Source organism: Prionailurus bengalensis, chromosome B1 (assembly GCF_016509475.1).
Source record: "Prionailurus bengalensis isolate Pbe53 chromosome B1, Fcat_Pben_1.1_paternal_pri, whole genome shotgun sequence".
NCBI classification, from domain to species: Eukaryota; Metazoa; Chordata; class Mammalia; order Carnivora; family Felidae; genus Prionailurus; species Prionailurus bengalensis.
Genome location: NC_057344.1, coordinates 28,362,237 through 28,383,413, shown reverse-complemented (window position 1 = coordinate 28,383,413; position 21,177 = coordinate 28,362,237). Strand labels below are relative to the sequence as shown.

Genomic DNA, 21,177 nt, shown 5'->3' with positions numbered 1-21,177 from the left:
GGCTCTTTTGTGTATATAAAGTGATTCTCTTTATATCTCTAAGTAATTTGCTTAAACTTATTGGTATCATTTTATCAACTTCGTTCTTTTGTTTTTATTTTCTAATTGACACTTTTTGAAATTTTGGTAATGGTCTATTATAGTGTATTCATGAATTCATTTACTCAACAAATATTTACTGATGTCCTGTTATATGCCCCAGTCATTTTGTTAAATATAGGGATACAGTAGTGAACAAGGTAGACCATTCTCTGCCTTTGTGGAGTTATTTTCTAAAGGATAAAGTAGACAATACAAAAAATAAAAATGATTACAGATTGTATCAAATTCTAGGAAAGAGACAAATGTAGTATGTGCAAGCCAGTAAAGGCATGGGGGATGATAGAGCTCAGAGAAGACCGCCATGGATGGAGGAGCCATGGAATGAGGTGGAGCCAGCCTTGCAAAGTACCGGAATGGTGCCCATGTGTGTGCTGTTGTGGGGGAAGTGGGGTTCAAGCAGAGAATAGTGAAAGCAAAGGTTTAGTAAAGACTTTGATTTTTTTCACAGACTAGTGATTTTTTTTTTTTTAACATTTATTTATTTTTGAGACAGAGAGAGACAGAGCATGAACGGGGGAGGGGCAGAGAGAGAGGGAGACACAGAATCGGAAACAGGCTCCAGGCTCGGAGCCATCAGCCCAGAGCCCGACGCAGGGCTCGAACTCACGGACCGCGAGATCGTGACCTGGCTGAAGTCGGACGCTTAACCGACTGCGCCACCCAGGCGCCCCTACAGACTAGTGATTTTTAATCCTTTATTCATCAGATTCAGTGGGCCTTGAGTAACAAATACTTTGTAACATCTTCTTTGCTCTTACAAAATGGAATTTCAAGATGATACAACCTACTTTTAGACATAATTTCTTAGAAGTCAGTATAATACTGGGACGCCTGGCTGGCTCAGTTGGTAGAGCATGTGACTCTTAACCTCGGGGTTGTGAGCCCCACATTGGGCATAGAACTTCTTTAAAAAACAAAACAAAACAAAAAACTATAATACCCTAACTGTAACATAAAGGAGAAATAAAAGGAATTGATTTATATTTTATAAAAAATTTATTTCAATATTTTTAATATTTAATCTGTTCAAGCACATATTGGAATATAAAAAGAATATAAATAATATAGTTGTTGACCTTTATGTGTAGAGTCACTATGGGATGCGATGGCTACAGATGGATCAGTACAAATGTCATGATGCAGTAGCAACCTATATACCATGATCAGTGTTTTCCTTAAGCGGTAAAGAACTCTTGGCAAAGGTCTGCAAAATACAAAGTGAAGTTTTTCTGTGACTTGCAAAGGTTAATCATACTGTATTCTCTGTATAATATATCTTGTATGTTGCTAGGAAATCATGTGTATATTAAACCACTATAAAAAGTACTTTATATACGTATATAGAATTTGGTTGTAGGCTAAGTTATCATAAACTGATGTTTTTCATTAATCTTTATACTTTCAAAGAAGGATGGCTGGAGGAAGAAAGGTTTTTCAACAAGGGCAGTATTGATATTTGGAGCTGGGTGATCTTTTTTTTTTGGTGTTAGAATTGTTATTCTGTATTGTAGATGTTTTGTAGAATCCCTGGCTGCTTTAGATGTCACTGCCATACCTTTCCTTACAGCGCGACGACTAAAAATGTACCCAGATATTACCAAATGTTCCCCCAGGAGGCAAAACTACTTGGGTTGAGAATTCTGTTGAAGGTATGATTTATGTTTATAAAATAGACAACAGTTAATTAAGATACGTTGTCTTCAAGCTTCTTTTCATGAATTTTTTGATTCAGCACATTCACTGATACAACGGATGTCCAAGTGAATAAGGTTTCTGTTCGTGAGCTCACCTAAGACAGAGGGAAGATTGACATAGGAACTCATATAGTAGCTCTTGCATACTGTCATTGTGATGTTCATACAGTGGTGTAGAGACCCTGGGGGAATGTCATCCACAGGAACTTCAGAGGTGGGACAGTGTTCTTTTAGTTGAAATTGTCAGTATGGCATAAATCACTAATTAAAAAAAAAACTGAGTCTTTGCTAATGGTATAAAAAGAGAATGCTCCCTGAAAGTTGATGCATGTCGTAATATTTATCTTCCTTACTCTTTTTTCATATTTTACTCAAAATGGTTTGTCCTGATTGTATTGATGAAGATTTTTGTTTTAGCCCAGTAGGTGGCAGTCATGGGTAGAGATGAAATCTTGAGTGAGGACGCTTTCAGTCATGCTTAAGATTACCCTTCATTTTATCTGTAAGTAGAAGCAAATGTCCTAAAATGAGATGTAGCAAACAAGTAAGGAGAGAGTTTGTTTGTAGTAATTTAAAAAAGTCAAATAGGTAAGTGAACACAGCGTAGCTGAACTTAGGTATATGTCTTATTTCACAAAAGTGTTTCCTTATATCAGGATCGTATTCATTTAGAGGCAGTATAAATGCAGTGGTTAAGAGGATGGTTTGAGTAGTTAACTGTTGGTTTATATCTTAGCTTTGCTCCTTGTTTGCTTAGACAAGATACTTCTGAGATTCCTTATCTATAAAGTAGGAGTAACGGTATCTGTCTTGTCCTTATGAGAATTAAATGAGTTAATATGAAAGTTCTTAGAGCTTGGAACAGAGCCTGGCACATAGTAAGAATAGTAGTAACAGTAATATTAGCTATTATTAGTAGAATTAGAAATACTAAATAGTACCAAAATATTAGGTGTTTAAATCTTACCTGATTATTTATTCACATTTCCTTAGCTCTCTGGCTGATTGACTAAGTGGATCTGTAGTTTTGTGTTTTGTTACATAGCAGAGAGCCAGAGCCGGTTTAGCAGTCTGAAGCCACATTTGTGCTGATCTTTTGCGGAAACATAACGTTAATTGGTGTTCTTGGTGACCAGTCCAGTGACAACGCTAATTTTTCTTTCATTGCTGCTATTTTCTTTCCTACCTGGAAGCTTAAACAATTTAAACTTTATCCTTCCAATATAGGACTTCTCTCAGAAACTCTTAGAGCTCTGGTGCTGTTTTATTTAGTTCATTATTTTTTAATGGCTATATGGTATTCCATTTTATGGATGTGCTTTAAAACAGTTTTTCCGATGCTCCACAGATGGAAATTTAATTTTTGTTTTCCTATATGCTATTATAAATAATGTTTAATACTTACACATAAATATATGTGCACTTGCCTCATTATTTCCATATTGTAGTTTTCTTGAAATAGAATTGTGAGATCAGCAGGTAAGGGATATTTAAAAAAATTTCTTTTCCTTAAAAAAATTTTTTTAATGTTTATTTTTAAGAGAGAGAGAGAGAGAGACAGACAGACAGACAGACAGACAGACATGCAGAATCCAAAGCAGGCGCTAGGCTCCAGGCTGACAGCACAGAGCCTGATGCAGAACTCTAACCCACCAACTGTGAGATCATGACCTGAGCCGAAGTCAGACACTCAACTGACTGAGCCACCCAGGCACCCCTAAAAAATTTTCAATACTTTGCCTAGTGCCTTTTGTAAAGTTTGCACCAATATTTTGGGACCAAATTACCCCTTCACAGCAGTATATGGAAAAGTATCCATTTCTTTACCCTCACCAGTACCAGATGTTTTTAGTTGTCTTTGCCAGGCTCATAGAAAATAAAGATTATCTTGAATGTATTTTTCTTGCAATGACTTTATAAAATTAAGAAAAACAAGATTATTTCTCTTTGTACCTCTGTAACTATACATTTTCTGTCCCCCCCATACATTAAAATGTAATTAAATTTCGGATCCTGTGGAATCCTGCCTCTAAAATTTGGCCCTGCTTTCCAGTGTTCATCTTAAGTATTTGTGCAGCTGTGATACATTTATATAGTACATGTAATACTTAAATACTGCAACAGCACTAAGCTAAGGAAAGGCAGGGATTAATGTAGAAATGTTTTATTGAAAAATAACAAAGACATTGAAGAATTTTTTTATTCAGGGATTTTCCTCTGAAAATAGCTCAAGCATCACTTTTCTAGCAAAAGAAAGTAAATTTTGTTTTAATGTACTTTCAATTCCATTGTGCCATTAAAATTTATATTGTATATTCTTTTTGGTGGTACATTAATATATATATATTAGCTTTCTAGACCATTGCTGTTCCTTTTAATAGGTATTATTACCTGTGTAATTGTGTCTGAAGAGGCCTGAAGTATATGGGCTCTGTACAAATCAAGGTAGAACATCACAGTAGTTTGTCTTTCAAAGAACTGAACCTTTACAATGCTGGTAACATAGATGCTTGGTAAAAAGTGAATTGACTGAAATTTACCATTGAGTAAAAGAGGTTTTTCTCATCTACACTTTTATTCTCTTTATCTTTTTTTCTTCTACAAGAGAAAAGTATACAGTTTAATTGTTATGCATTTATATTCTGTAATACTTACTCTAAATAAATGAATACAATTTTTACACATTGGTAGCTAGAATTTAACAAGTTATGGGTTAAAACGCCTGAACTACTTTGTGGGTGGCATACTTCCTTCAGCAGTTGTGGTAAATTAGACATATAAAATTCTGGTTTGGTATAGATTTTAAAACAGTATTGTGTGCTTTCTTGGAATTAGAGTGATGTTTTTATTGCTGACTTGGAAGTCTGACCTGAAGCTGTTTTCTCTCACATAATCCTGTAGTGAGCACAGCTAGTTGCATTAATCACATTGTTCATTGCAGAAAAAGTGGATAGTTGGGGACTTCTGGCTTCCACTTAAAATGGAGAAAGCTGGTCAAAGTACTGTTCCACCCCTATAGCAATAATAATAAGCCCTAGACAACTGCAGATTTATACCTGAATCCATCAGAGAGCTGAGGTTCCAGGGCAACCACTTAACCTGAAATCTAAGGAAAAATGGGCACCTCCAAGAAAAGAAGGGATGCAAACACTTGTTTACCTGAGACAGATACAGAATGAACACCAATCAGAAGAATTCAGTTAAACATTTTAATGAATTGCTGCTGGCTTAAATTGGACTGGTGGGAAGATGTAGAATCCTTGGGGGCCGTGAACGCATGGGAATTCACAGCTACTTGCAGGTTCTTTTCCACAGACTTCACTGGATGCTAACAGGAATGATCATGTCTGGGGGGTGGGGGGGAACTGTAGATGCTTCAGGAAAGACATGAAGCCCTGTCTTAGTCCTTCCTGCCTCTCTACTGTGTGACCAAAGACTTAACTGTGGTTTGAATAGAGCAGAAAGAAAACCTTCCACCCCTAAGGAAGGGGCAGGAATATGTCCTGGGCCCAGAACTTTAGCAGAGAGGGATGGGCAGGAACATTGAGAAGGCCTCTGGCCAGCTACTAGAACATAGTACTTGGCTACGACCAAGGCTTAATCAGAATTTCAGAGAGCTACCACCCCGTACCAGGCTAAGAGATGTAGAGTAATGGATAACAGTGGAATTCTGTGAGAGTTGCAAGAGCTTGGAGGCAGACAGACCATAATGAGATACAGCCTAAACAGAAGACCTAGAACTGCAGATTGAGTAGACGCTGAGAAAAACTTTGGCAAACAAGCCTCTACCCTAAACACAAGGTGTGCCTAGAGCAATTTGAAGCCTGTGGTGTGTTATGGGTATCTATAGCAGCAACAGATTCCAAACCAAGCTCATGTTCTGACAATAAAATGACTCTACCTTGACGCATTAAAGGCCTAGCAGAAGCAAGGTCACGGTCCTATCCAGACACAAAAACTAGTTGTCTCAGTCTCAGATTTCCTACAGAAGATACCCTGTTTTCATTACATATATATATGTATGTATATATATATATATATATATATATATATATATATATATATGTAATAAAAACAAGGAGAGGAATACAGTATTGAGACAGGGAATTAAACTTCTTAGGACACAAGTACTGGAAATTGTTAGACATGGAATTTAAGATAACTATGATTTATATGTTAAGGCCTCTGGTTTTGAAAAGGCAGGCAATGTGTACGGTCCGGTAGGATATTGGGGCGCCTGGGTCGGTTATGTGTCCGACTTTGGCTCAGGTCATGATCTCGCAGTCCATGGGTTTGAGCCCTGTGTCAGGCTCTGCTGACAGCTGAGAGCCTGGAGCCTGCTTCGGATTCTGTGTCTCCCCCTTTCTCTGCCCCTTCCCCTCTCATGCTTTGTCTCTCTCCATCTCTCAAAAATGAATAAATGTTAAAAAAAAATAAAAAAAGATGAAGTAGGATATTTCAGAGGCATGATAAGAAAATCAAATGAAAAGTTTAGAAGTGAAAAACACAGTAACAGACCAAAGAACTCATCAGTAAATTTGGCATAACCAAAGGAAGAATCTGTAAACTTGAACATAGACCCATATGAATTATCTAAACTAAAATACAAACAGAAAACTGAAAAAATAGAACACCCATTAGCTATGAGATAATATCAAGTGGTTTGAATATGTAATTTATTTAAAACAATTTTTTTTTCAACATTTATTTATTTTTGGGACAGAGAGAGACAGAGCATGAACGGGGGAGGGGCAGAGAGAGAGGGAGACACAGAATCGGAAACAGGCTCCAGGCTCTGAGCCATCAGCCCAGAGCCTGACGCGGGGCTCGAACTCACGGACCGCGAGATCGTGACCTGGCTGAAGTCGGACGCTTAACCGACTGCGCCACCCAGGCGCCCCTGAATATGTAATTTAAATCTCAGAAGGAAAATAGGACAAAAGAAATAATGGCCAAGGATTTTGAAAAACTAATGATAGACACCAAAGATTGAAGAAGCGCAGAGAATTTAAGGCAAGATAATCCCCCAAAACAAATGACAGAAAAACAGCCAGACATTTATATTCAAACTGCTGAAAGTTGAAGATGATGACAAAATACTGATGGGAGTTAGAGGAGGAAGCTCTTTACAGAAGAAAGAATTGTCATTTGAATCTATGGAAACCCGAAAACAACGCAATCACATCTCTAAAGAAATCAAAAGGGAAAAAAATTTCAACCTAGAATTCTGTACCCAGCAGAAAGTCTGCCCATGTATTTATTTATTTGTTTGTTTGTTTAAAAATGTTTTATTTTTGAGAGAGAGAGTGTCAAGAGTGCAAGCGGGGGTGTGGGGGGGCGGAGAGAGAAGGAGACACAGAGTCTGAAGCTAGCTCCAGGCTCTGAGCTGTCAGCACAGAGCCTGACACAGGGCTTGAACTCACAAGCTGTGAGATCATGACCTGACCCAAAGTCTGACAGTTAACCGACTGAGCCCCCCAGGCACCCCAAAAACGGTCTTTTAAAAATGAAGGAGAACTGGTCTTTCAGAGTAATATTCTGTCAGTATCACAGAAACTGAGATAAGTCATTGTCATTAGACCTGCATTAACATATAATAATTTCTGGTAAGGAAATTATTTTTAAATTACATTTAAAAATGTCTAATAAAAATTCATTCTTGGGGTGCCTGGGTGGCTCAGTCAGTTAAGCATTCAACTGCAGCTCAGGTCACAATCTCACAGTTCATGAGTTCAAGCCCTGCGTTAGGCTCTGTGTGGACAGCTCAGAGCCTGGAGCCTACTTTGGATTCTGTGTCTCCCTCTCTCTGTGCCTCTTCCCTGCTTGTGCTCTCTTTCTCTCAAAAATAAACATTTTAAAAAAATTAAAAATATTTTAGTAATTGCTTTGAAAGATAGCTGACTATAAAGCAAAAGTAATAGAAATCCATTTTATGTTTACAGCAAATATAAAAGTAAAGGTTATGACAGCTCAAAGTAGAGGGAAGACTATTATAACATCTTTACATTACATGTGAACTGGTATAATTTACTTGCAGCTACACTGGGATTAATTAGACATGTATTATAAATCTTAGGACAACCACTAAAACCATTGTTTTCAAAAAATAAGTAACCACAGTTAAAAATACTGTATTGTACATTTGAAAGTTAAGAGAGTAGATCTTAAAAGTTGTCATCACAAGGGAAAAAAATTGTGTGGTGATGGGTGTTTAATTACTGTGGCAGTCATTTTGCACATATCAAATCATTGTGTTCTATACCTAAACTTAATACAGTTTTAAGTGTCAGTTAAGTACTCAATAAAAAAATGCATAGGGGCGCCTGGGTGGCGCAGTCGGTTAAGCGGCCGACTTCAGCCAGGTCACGATCTCACGGTCCGTGAGTTCGAGCCCCGCGTCGGGCTCTGGGCTGATGGCTTGGAGCCTGGAGCCTGTTTCCGATTCTGTGTCTCCCTCTCTCTCTGCCCCTCCCCTGTTCATGCTCTGTCTCTCTCTGTCCCAAAAATAAATAAACGTTGAAAAAAAAAAAAATTAAAAAAAAAATGCATAAATAAGGTGCTAATAGCAGATATAAAATGTAATCAGAAAAAATACATTCAGTTAATCTACATGAACACAGAAACAGAAGGAAAAAACAAGGAGTACACGGAACAAATAGAAACAGTAAGGTGATAGATTTTATTCCAACCATATTAATAATTATGTTAAATGTAAATCATGTAAATATACGAATTAAGACAGATTTTCATCTGTTTAAACATCCAAAATCATCTAACATACTTTTCACTGTTAAACTGTTCAAACATAATAATTAAGGCAGATGTAAATTGTCTACAGATGATAATTAAGACAGATTTTGAGATTAGATACAAAAGCAAGACCTTGGTATATGCTGTCTATAAGAAACTCACTTTAAATATGAAGACATGGGTTAAAAGTAAAAAGATGTACTGGTGCAGCCACTGTGGAAAACAGTATGGTTGTTCCTCAGAAAGTTAAAAATAGAAATCAGAAAAGACCCCAAATAGCCAAAGCAATCTTGAAAAAGAAAACCAAAGCAGGAGGCATCACAATCCCAGACTTCAAGCTATACTACAAAGCTGTAATCATCAAGACAGTGGTACTGGCACAAGAACAGACACTCAGATCAATGGAACAGAATAGAGAACCCAGAAATGGACCCACAAACGTATGGCCAACTCATCTTTGACAAAGCAGGAAAGAGTATCCAATGGAATAAAGACAGTCTCTTCAGTAAGTGGTGCTGGGAAAACTGGACAGCGACATGCAGAAGAATGAACCTGGGCCACTTTCTTACACCATACACAAAAATAAACTCAAAACGGATGAAAGACCTAAATGTGAGACAGGAAGCCATCAAAATCCTTGAGGAGAAAGCAGGCAAAAACCTCTTTGATCTTGGCCGCAGCAACTTCTTACTCAACACGTCTCCTGAGGCAAGGGAAGCAAAAGCAAAAATAAACTACTGGGACCTCATCAAAATAAAAAGCTGCACAGTGAAGGAAACAATCATCAAAGCTAAAAGGCAACCAACAGAATGGGAGAAGATTTGCAAATGACATATTAGATAAAGGGTTACTATCCAAAATCTATAAAGAACTTATCAAACTCAACACCCAAATAACAAATAACCCAGTGAAGAAGTGGGCAAAAGACACGAATAGATACTTCTCCAAAGAAGACATCCAGATGGCAAACAGACACATGAAAAAATGCTCAACAGCACTCATCATCAGGGAAATACAAATCAAAACCACAATGAGATACCACCTCACACCTGTCAGAATGGCTAAAATTAACAACTCAGGCAAGGACAGATGTTGGCAAGGATGCAGAGAAAGAGGGTATCTTTTCACTGCTGGTGGGAATGCAAACTGGTGCAGCCACTCTGGAAAACAATGTGGAGGTTCCTCAAAAAGCTAAAAATAGAACTACCCTACGACCCAGCAATTGCACTACTAGGTATTTATCCAAGGGATACAGGTGTGCTCTTTTGAAGGGACACCAGCACCCCCATGTTTATAGCAGCACCATCAACAATAGCCAAAGTATGGAAAGAGCCCAAATGTCCATCGATGGATGAATGGATAAAGAAGAAGTGGTGTATATATACAATGGAGTATTACTTGGCAATCAAACAGAATGAAATCTTGCCATTTGCAACTATGTGGATGGAACTGGAGGGTATTCTGCTCAGTGAAATTAGAGAAAGAGAGAAATCATATGACTTCACTCATAGGACTTTAAGAGACAAAACAGATGAACAGAAGGGAAGGGAAAAATAATATAAAAATAGGGAGGGGGACAAAACAGAAGAGATGCATAAATATGGAGAACAAACTGAGGGTTACTGAAGGGGTTGTGGGAGGGGGAATGAGCTAAATGGGTAAGGGGCACTAAGGAATCTATTCCTGAAATCATTGTTGTACTATATGCTAATGTGGATGTAAATTTTAAAAAATAAAAGTAAAAGAAAGAAAGAACTGTTCTACCATTCATTTGCACTAGTGGGTGTTTACCCAGAGTACAAGAACACTAACTCAAAGGGAAACCTGCACCCCTATGTTTATAGTAGCATTATTTACAACAGCCAAGATATGGAAGCATCCCAAGTGTCTGTTGACTGATGAATGGATAAAGAAGATGTGGTATAACCCGGGCTGCTCTAGCCCAGGGTGGCCTGTGGACGGCTAGCCTGGCCACAGCTCCAGTTTCTGGGCCAGCTGACCATGCTGGGCAAACACCAGCACTTCCAGGAACCCAAAGTTGATTACTGCAGAAGATATTTCCTATTTGGCTTCAACATTGTCTTTTGGGCGCTGGGATCTCTGTTCCTGGCCATTGGCTTATGGGCCTGGGGTGAGAAGGGAGTTCTTTCCACAATCTCCATGTTGACAGACCTGGGAGTCCTCCACCCCATGTGGCTGTTTGTAGTGGTTGGAGGTGTCGTGTTGGCACTGGACTTTGCTGGCTGCATTGGGGCTCTCTGGGAGAACACTTAACCCCTCAAGGTTTTCTCCTTGTTTCTCAGCCTTGTCTTCTTCCTGGAGCTGCAAAAAGGATCCGAGCCTTCATACTCAATGACTGGATTTAAGACCAGTTCAATTTCTTCCATCAACAATAATGTCAAGGATTGCCAGGATGACATTGACCTCCAGAACCTCATTGTCTTTGTTCAGGAATATTGGTTTTGCTGCAAAGCCTGAGGGCCTAATGGTTGGAACCTCAGTATCTATTTCAACTGCCCCAACTTGAACCTGTGCCAGGAGCACTGTGGGGTACCCTTCTGCTTTGTCAGGGACCCAGTAGATGTCCTCAACACCCAGTGTGACTATGATTGCTGGCTCAAACTAGGGCTGGAGCAGCAGGACTCCATCCACACCAAGGGCTGCATGGGCCAGTTTGAGAAGTGGCTGCAGGACAACCTGATCATTGTTGCTAGGGTCTTTGTGGGCATTGCCCTCCTCCAGATCTCTGGTATCTTCCTGGCCCAGAACCTTGTGAATGACATCAAGGAGTCAAAGGCCAACTGGAGAGGCTGTGACACTGGGTATGGCCACCCTACTTGCCTACCCAGGGATCACCCCCTGCCACTGTGCCTGTGATGGGCAAGGCTGCAGGTGCTTCTGCTTGGACCTGAGCTTCATATGGAGCTTGAGTGTGGGTGTATTGTGTGCTCATGAAGGAAGCTGTGTGCCTCTGCCTGGGCTGCCTGTCCTGGAGCTGTACGCATGGAGGGTAGGTGTGTTTGTGTGAATGTGCACAGGGAGCCACCATCTCGACTGCTGTTGGGTGGTGGGCTCTCAAGGAGACTGGGAAAGGCATAGCTTAAGAGGGTGCAGGCCAGGTGGGGTGGGAGGGGTCTGCCGTGTCCCCACCCAGGCCGGTACACATTTCTGTGCATATGACTCTCTAGGGCAGGCTTATGGCTTGCTGTTGCCTGGGACACAGCCTCACACAGCTTCAGAGCTGTCTTCTCTACTGGCTGTGACCATGACCCTGCCAGGAGCCCACTTTGGCCTTAGTGTCTCAGACTCCAAAATGTGTCCAAAAATTTTCTCTCCCTGCTTTCAGGATCAAACATGATGATGGCTACAATGGCTACAGACTACTCAAATAAACAAAACCTTGAACTGTCCCCCTCCCCCCCCCCCCGCCCAAAGATGTAATATACTTATGTGTGTGTCACACACGCAATATGCAATATTATTCAGCCATAAAAAAGAATGAAATCTTTTTAACAACATGGATGGAGCTGGAGAGTATAATGCTAAGCTAAATAAGTAAAAGGAAGACAAGTACCGTATGATTTCACTTGTGGAATTTAAGAAACAAGACAAATGAGCAAAGGGCGGGGTGGGAAGACAAGTTAAGAAACACAGTTACTGACAACAAACTGATGTTTACCAGAGGGGAGGTAGGGTGGTGGGATGGCTTAAATAGGTGATGGGGCTTAAGGGGTGCACTTGTCATGATGACTACCAGGTGATGTATGGAATTGTTGAATCACTGTATTGTACACCTGAAACTAATATAACACTTCATGTTAAAAATAAACTTGTGGAGCACCTGAGCGGCTCACTTGTTAAGTATCTCTTGATTTTGGCGCAGGTCATAATCTTGCAGTTGTGAGATTGAGCCTTCCATTGGGCTCCATGCTGCGTGGAGCCTGCTTGGGATTCTCTCTCTGCCTCTCCCCCAATTGCGCAATGTGCGCACTCTCAAAAATAAACTAAAAAAACTCAAAAAACTTGTACACATAAAATTCTCTCTCCCTTGAAAAAACTAAAAGGGTATAAAATGATAGCCATACAAATACTAATCAAAGGAAAGCTAGAATCAAAGTAGACTTGAGAGCAAATTACCAAGGATAAAGAGGAATATTATGTAATGATTAAGGATTTAATTCTCCAAGAATAAGTCCTAAATATATACCTAACAACAGAGCTTCCAAAGTTACAAATAGATAAAACTGAAAGGAGAAAGACAAATTCACAATTAAGATTGAAGTCCACAACACTTCTCAGTAATTAAACAAGTAAATGGCAAATTAGTATGGATATGAAAGTCTTAACACTGTCAACCAACTTGACCTAATTGACATTTATGAACAGACTATCCAATAAACAGTAGAATACATACACTTTCCAGTGCACTTGAGATAGTCACCAAAACAGATGGTATTCTGAGCCACAAAACCTTAATGAACTTAAAAGAACTGAAAGCATACAAAGGATGTGCTTGGACCATTATGGAATTATACTGGAAATTTGGGATATATTTGGAAATTCTCCAAACTATTTGGACATTAAATAACACGTTGAAATAGTTCATGGTTCAAGGAGGAAATCACAAGGAAAGCGGAAAAAAATGTTGAAATAAGTGAAAGAATATCAAAATTCTGGGCTGCAGCTACCGCAGTGGTTAAAGGGAAATATAAAGCACTAAATGCTTATGCTAGAAAAGAATATTACTTTGGGGCACCTGGATAGCTCAGCCGGTCGAGCATCCAACTCTTGGTTTTGGCTCAAGTCATGATCTTGTGTTTCATGGGTTTGAGCCCCATGTCTGTCTTCACAACTGGCAGTGCAGAGGCTGCTTGGGATTCTCTCTCTGTCCCTCCCCTACTTGCACTCTGTTTCTTTAAAAGTAAATAAACTAAAAAAAAAAAAAAAAATTACTTTGTATGGATATACCACATTCATTTATCCTTTCCTCTGCTGATGGACAGTTGAATTGTTTCTACTTTTTGGCTTTTATGAACAATGGTACTATGAACATTTGTGTCCAAGTTTTTGTGTGGACTTGTTTTCATTTCTCTTAAATCTATACCTAGGAGTGGGATGTGGTAATTCTTTAACTTTTTGAAGAATTGCCAGGCTGCTTTTGCAGAGTTGGCCACATCGCTTTATATTCACCAATGTTTGGGGGTTCCAGCTTCCCCACATCCATGCCAACACTTTGATTTTAGCTATCTTTCTGGTGTGAAATGAGTGGTATCTTATTGTGGTTTTGATTTCCGTTTCCCTAGTGACTAATGGTGTTGAGCATCTTTTCATGTGCTTAGTGGTCATTTACCTATTTCCTTTTGAGAAATGTTTATTCAAATTTCTTTGTCCATTTTAAAGGTTAGATGGTTTTTAAAAATTTTTTTCTTTATAGAGCTCTTTATTCTGGATACAAGTCTCTAATAAGATACATGCTTTCTGAATATTTTCTTCCATTCTGTGGGTTGTCTTTTCACTTCCTTGATAGTGTCCTTTGAGGTATAAAAGTTTTTAATTTGGATGAAGTATAGTTTATCTGTTTGTCTTTTGTTGCTTGTGCTTTTGGCATCCTAAGAATACACTGCCTAATCACAAAGATGTATGCTCCTGTTTTTATTTCTAAGGGTTACAGTTTTAACTCTTACATTTAGGTCTTGGATGATTTGAATTAATTTTTGCATAATGTGTAGTGTGGTTCCAAATATATTCTTTGGAAAGTTAAATGTTTATTACTACATTGTAATATATATTATGGTGGGACTCAGCCATCCTACTCTTAGATTTTTACCCACATTCACTCAAAATCCATATGCATTTATAAATATCAACTCTATTCTTAAGTGCCCAAACCTGGAAATAACTCAGATGGCCTTCAACTGTCCCTTAATTGCCTCCAAGTGTGGTACATGCTTGCAGTGGAATACAGCTCAGCAACAAAAAGGAACAAAGGTATTGACATGCCCAGTAGTGTGGATAAATCTCAGTGTCATGCTTAGGGAAGGAAGTCAGAATTCAAAAGGCTACATATTGTCTTATTGTAGTTATATGACATGTTTATGATATTCTTGGGAAATAAAACTATAGGAACAGATAATCGTGGTTGCCAGGAGCTTAGGGTGGGTAGAGGGGTTGACTTTGGAGCACAGGGATGTTTTTTGCACTCATGGAATTGTTCTATATTGTTTCTGTGATGGTGTTCACATGCCTTGTATGTTTGCTAAAACTTCAGGAACTGTACACCAAAACGTGTAAATTTGGTTCTGTATAAATTATACCTTAATAAAAGGAAGATTAAAAAGTAGTTACTCAAAAGTATGTTTCCCTTTGAGGGTGGTGTTTCTCCCATTGCAAAGCAGTTTTCAGAGTTACCTCAGGGCTTCTTTTCTTTGCTGTTTGCGCTGGTGTCACTTTACCCTGAGTAAAAAGTGCCATTGTTCAGGGTTGTATTTGTGTAGGATCACTAAGAACATGAACTACTGCCAAGTTTTTTTCATCCTTCCCAACCACAGTCTGCCTTTTCTGCCCCGTCGCACTGCCACACAAACCGTGTGTATTCTTTACAGATGTCCAGCATGTAACACCATGTTAGTGACAGTTCTCAACAAGTATTTGTTGGAGTGCTGAGAAGGAAATATTAATTGTTTGTATAACCTCATCTGCTTAAATTATACTTTAAAAAATGCTTATTTTGAGAGAGATAGCGTGCACGCATGCACACGCGTGAGAGCAGGAGGAAGGGCAGAGAGAAAGAAAGAGGATCCCAAGCAGGCCGTGCGCTGTCAGTGCAGCATCCGATTCGGGGCTCCATCTTACGAACCCTGAAATCATGACCAGAGCCGAGATCAAGAGTTGGACTCTTTGACTGACTGAGCCACCCATGCGCCCTTTAAATCATACTTTTTAAAGAAGAAGAATCTAAAGCTGTGTATATTAGTTTTCTATTGCTGCTGTGACAAATTACCATGAATTTGGTGGCTTAAAACAACACAAAGTTATTCATTTACTTTCTGTTCTGGAAGTTTGATGTCTAAACTGGGTCAGCAAAGGCTGTCTTCCTTCTGGAGAGTCTCAGGGAGAATTTGTTTCATCCCCTTTTCCAACTTGTAGAGGAGCCTGGATTTCTTGGCTCACGGCCCTTAGTCCTTCTGGTGTCTCCTACTGTCACATCTCCACTGACTCTCCTACTTCTCTCTTTCCCTGATACGGATCCTTTGATTACATTGGGCCCACCAAGATAATACCGGGTAATCTCCCCATGTCCAGATTTTTAATCCTATCTTCAAAGTCCCTTTTGCTATATAAGGTAATACATTCACAGGTTCTGGGGTTTGAGATGTAGACATTTTGAGGGGAAGCATTTTTCTGTCACACACAAGAGAAATCATTTGATAATGTCAAAAATTTAGGATTAGTACTTTAGAGGGTGAGGTGAATTGAGAAATGTCCTTGTATTTAGAGGTGCAAAATGGATAATAATACTTGTGAGGAAAAAGGAAGCACCTTAATATACAAGGAAAATGCAGGAAGATGTAGTACATTGCTATATGAGAATCTGTTCCTTTTAAAATTTTTTTTAATTTTTATTTTTTTTAATGTGTATTTATTTTTGAGAGAGAGAGGGAGACACAGTGCGAGCAGGGGAGGGGCAGAGAGAGAGAGGAGGAGACACAGAATCTGAAGCAGGATCGAGGCTCTAGGCTGTCAGCACAGAGCCTGATGTGGGGCTTGAACTCACAGACCACGAGATCATGACCTGAGCCGAAGTCGGACACTCAACCGAGTTACTCAGGTACCCCTCTGCTCCATTTTTTAATGGCAACGGCACACCTTAACTCAAGTACTCTTAGAGCCTGAGGTCTAATTTGGATGTAAGAAAAAGCAATGTGTTTTAATTATAGTAAGCATAATCCTCCTTATTCTTAGGTTGTGACGTATTTAAGAAAATTTACTAGTAATATGTAAGTACGTCAGCATATTAAAATTTTTTTTTCAACAGTAGTATAGCACAAAAGTGGAAATCCACCAAGCAAACTATTTGTTCCTGCCTGGGGATATACATTGGTGTGTGTTTTTCCAGACCTTTATGATTCATTTCATATGTGTGTACTTTGTCTTTAAATAAATTTTTAGAATTTTAGTTTTTTCTATTTTATGTAAATGAGATCATCCCATATCTGTTAGCCCGTCCTTTTCTTAGGTATTTTATACCACTTTCATTTAGTGGTGTTAGCACCTAGAAATAAGAGATGATAGATGTTGGATGATGATAACTGTAACAGGTATAGATAGTGCTTTTTTCTTTGCAGGTAATACATACATTAGCTCATTTAATATGCACAACTCTGTGAGACAGGTATTATTATCATCCCTGTTTGCAGATCAGGAAACTGAGGCAGAGAGGTTAAGTGACTTGCCCCGTGTTACGTAGTAAATGGAATGACTGGATTCACATTCAGGCTGTCTGGCTCCCAGGCTGTGTGCTGTACAGTTATGCTGAGTTTGCATTTCACAGGGAAGGTCTGGGTATAGCCCAAATGTGAATGCATTATTTGGTAAAACCTCTTTAACGAGTTTGCTTATTTCCTTTCCTTCCCTGGCGTACTTTCTGTTACACAGTTTTCATTCTTAGTTCGAGTGGGACAGGGATTTCTTCAGTTCAGAAGCTCCAATCTGAGTTTATAAATTCTAGCCTGTTTTTTTCCTTGTTACAAGATTTCTAAATCTGTTCCTGTTTTATTTACCTTTATAGTTAGAGCATGCCTGACTTTCATGATACTTGGAGGTCCTCTGCTGAAACCCATCATCTGCCTTTAAATTCAGAATCCCCTAATCATTTGCTATTATTGAGGGAAAAAAGAGAAGAAAATCCTGACCGAAAAAGAAAACAGTGCCCAGATTTTGGTTTTTTTTTTTTTTTATTATTAAGGATTTAAAAATAATGTTTATTTTGAGAGAGAGTGCATATGTGCACGTGAGTGGGGGAGTGGCAGAGAGAGAGGAAGAGACAGAGAATCCCAAGTAGGCTCTGCACTTTGAGTACAGAGCGTGATATGGGGCTTGATCCCATGGACCGTGAGAGCATGACCTGAACCAAAATCAAGAGTCAGATACCTAACCAACTGAGCCACCTAGGCCCGCCCCCAGATTTTGGTTTCTAAACAGCATTCTCCAATAAAGGCAGTCAGGACTCCTTGATGAATTTTTTGATTTCAAATTTGGGGAAATACAAGATGAGCTTGGAACATCTTTTGGTACCTGAAAATAAGTGCTCAACAAAACAAACAAAAATACCAAAGAATAAAAAGTGAAGTAAAAAAGATACAGGAACAATTTGAAGGGGATCTCAATGACCAAAGCCAGCATGTTTGAACAACAAAATGATAGTAATCAATTGTAATCCATGAAATAAGTATCCATGAGTCCATACTACATCAAATAAACAACTGGACAAATGGAGGAAAAATAGTCCTTCCTTATAGTAGAATCCTAATTTACACATCTGGAAGGAATGATGGAAATAATTTGCCATTAGGCAAACCCACAAGTAATAATTGTAGGCAGGAGCTGTCCGTGGATGCTAAAGTTAGCAAAAACTATGATGAGAAACAGAATATTTGCTTAGTCTCAGTAGATTTCCCCATAAGGTCCTTATTAATTACAAAAGGAAAAATAATAGCTTCATGGTGGAGAACTCTGACAATACCAGCTTAACCAGCGATCAGTTTCAGCCTCAGTAATAGACACTGACATCATGGACGCTTTGCACTGAGAAGGGCACAGCATCATTTCTGTGATATTCTTGCCAAAAATGCACTACCTCAATTTAATCGTGAAGAAAGATCAGACAACCCCCAATTGAGGGCCATTCTATAAAATAACTGCCCCAAACTCTGTTAAGTCTTTATGACCTCTTAGTCACCCATCTCTAGGTATTTAGTTTCAAAAATTTCTTCTGTTAATACACTTTTATAACTCCTTATTCCCATATAAAACTTTGGTTCCCTATCTCCCTTCTTGTTTGTTTTTACTGAGAGGGAAAGGAAATGGAGTATACGGAGCTCAGAGAATGATCCGGAATTTTGAATTATTTCACTGGAGAAAACTGATTTTTGGACTGTCAACTGCTCTTCCTCAGGAAAGCAGGGAATTCTCAATGACATGGCCGTTCATTTACTAGACTAAGAATAGAACACTACTATTCTGGCCAGTCTGTGTTCCCAGTCTGCTACTCACTGTCCAGCACTTGAGTGTTTTTGTCTTACTTCCTTTGTTGTTGTTTTAAGTAGGCTCCACACCCAGCGTGGAGCCCGACTTGGGGGCTCAAACTCAGGACCCTGAGATTAAGTCCTTAACTGGACTGAGCCACCCAGGCCCCCTCACTTCCTTTGTTTTTATAATGAAATCTTAGATGTGCTAATTTAGACCAGAGGAGATCCTATCTAGGCCTGGCTTTCTATCACAGATGCTATAGCTTGTAAATATCTGCTGTAAAATAACTACTATCTTGTTGGCAGAGTTTCAGAAACTTTGGAGGAGTGTCACCGTAGATTCAATGGATGAGGAGAAAATTGAAGAATATCTGAAGCGACAGGGTATTTCTTCCATGCAGGAATCTGGACCAAAGAAAGTGGTAAGTAGTCTCCTGGGAAAAAAAAAACAAAAACCTGAAAACATAATCCTCTGTTCTTTGAACTGTGAGCCTGCTTTCTGTTCTCTCTGAAGAACTGGTAATCAGTTCTCCCTTCCAGTTTTTTCTCAGCGTCCTAATCAGTGATCTTAGATGCAAGCCCGATTATGTCTGGTGTATTGAGGGCCACAGGTGCTCTCTGCCCTCTGGTGCCCCCACATCTGCCCCCTGGTGCTGCTACCCAGCCATGTGAGAGCTTTCCTCATTACGCCTCCAGCCCTTGTGCTAGCAGTGACTGCTCGTAAGTCAAGTCATACTGAATGTTTTCTAGTGCCCACGTGTTGCCCTCTCAGTTTCTAAAAGGAGCTTGCTTCGTCATCTTGGCCTTTAAGACCTTAATTGTGCTCCCCTCCCCTTGCTCCATGAGCCCCGTGGTCTTGGCACCTGGCTCTGCCTTAGCCCTGATCACATTGAATTGTCCTTGCTGACTTTCAGATTCCTTAGGAACCAGATACTATCTCTTAGTCTCAAAGCTTGATCAGAGGAGGGATTTGTAATTGAAAGATGACTTGTGATCTAATTGCCTTGTACCAGCTAACCAGTTGTCTGTAGTCCAAGGACAAACCCAGTCGGGGGAATAATTTACCAACACCCTAGACTGTAGCTGCTCTGCTCCGCCTCTTTCCCAGGTGTACCGTCAGTCTTTGTAGCTCGCCTTCTTTGTGATTGTGTGTATGTTTTATGCAGTGAGTTTTTAAGACTCCTTAAAAGGCAGGATTTACTGCCCAGTGATCTCCATGAATTAGTGTGGTTGCAGCACTTTATGAGGTATTTTTTCCTATCATTGCTTTGTGGGTTTTTTTTTAATCGTGTGATTTTAAATTTCAAATGTACAGAAAAGGAGAATAATATTTAACAATTCTTTGTGTGCCCGTCCACTCCCCAATTTTGCCATATTTCAGATCCTTTTTTTATTGGATATACTTAAACCTAATGATAGAGATGAAAAACAAAGAGCTTTACTGTCTCTTTTTTAATCCACTTAGTGTGGAGAATAGTTGTGGTAAGGTAGTCTCAATGGGGGTGTGCACGGCACCATAACACGTGCTCCGTTGTGCTGGGGATTGGTATGGGAGGCTGGGCCAACTGAGCAGGAAAAAGGTTTCTTTGCTGCTGGTTTGAGTGTCGTTAGTAAATCCTCACCATTCTGCCACTCTGAATATCTGTATCTGTTTTTACTTTTCTTGTAGGCCCCTATTCAGAGAAGGAAAAAACCTGCTTCACAGAAAAAGCGACGGTTTAAGACCCACAATGAACATCTGGCTGGAGTGCTGAAGGACTACTCGGACATTGCTCCTAGCAAATAGCCAACAGTTTTATTTGTGAGCAAAGAGTTCAGTACCATGTCAAGGTCTTTCTTGTTGATGCTGGGCTCTGAAGACTGTCTTCCCATTCTATTTCTTAGGACTGAGGAGAGGAGCAGTTCAGTTTACAGAACAAGAGCAAATTACCAAACTCCAAGCGTATTTTAATTGAATGGGCTAATGTGATATTCCCTGTTAACCTTCTGTTACTTCCGGGGAAAGGCGCTTAGCATGGCATGCAAGTGTCTTTGCTACTTATCTCTCTTTCTAAGTGGTTCCTGGTTCCATTTTTCTTCCTTTCTTCCTTTCGAACAAGTTTGCAGATAGTCTTGAATGCAATTTTGTTTGTTCCGAAAGGACATATTTATAATAAAATCACTGTAGAAGGAACTCGAAGATGTTCGTGGATTCAGTTTGTATTCTTTCTGTTCTTGGCAGTGGCAGACGGCAGCTCCGGCCTTTCACTCCCACAGGATGCCTGTTTGGGACCTTGTCGGACGCTGTCATCTGTGCTGTGGTGCTGAACACACGGATTTCACAATTGGAACACACCGTGTCCCCTTTGTTAGCAAATGTGACAATAAAGATACACTGCATGTGA

General features: G+C 39.5%; 1 protein-coding gene and 1 pseudogene across 3 annotated transcripts in view; both read left to right on the top strand.

Moving 5' to 3' along the window:
• GTF2E2 (general transcription factor IIE subunit 2) overlaps positions 1 to 21,177 on the top strand; it is a 79,284-nt gene extending 58,107 nt beyond the window's left edge. The window contains exons 7-9 of one of the 3 annotated variants that reach the window (XM_043560873.1): positions 19,100 to 19,215; positions 20,463 to 20,594; positions 21,015 to 21,177. In XM_043560873.1, the coding sequence (XP_043416808.1) occupies positions 19,100 to 19,215; positions 20,463 to 20,579 (233 nt within the window). In that variant the 3' untranslated portion in view covers positions 20,580 to 20,594; positions 21,015 to 21,177. Of the gene's footprint in view, positions 1 to 1,669; positions 1,752 to 19,099; positions 19,216 to 20,462 lie in introns of those variants that run through there. The other 2 variants (XM_043560864.1, XM_043560882.1) reach the window with 2 other exon arrangements.
• LOC122471808 lies at positions 10,221 to 12,106 on the top strand (annotated as a pseudogene).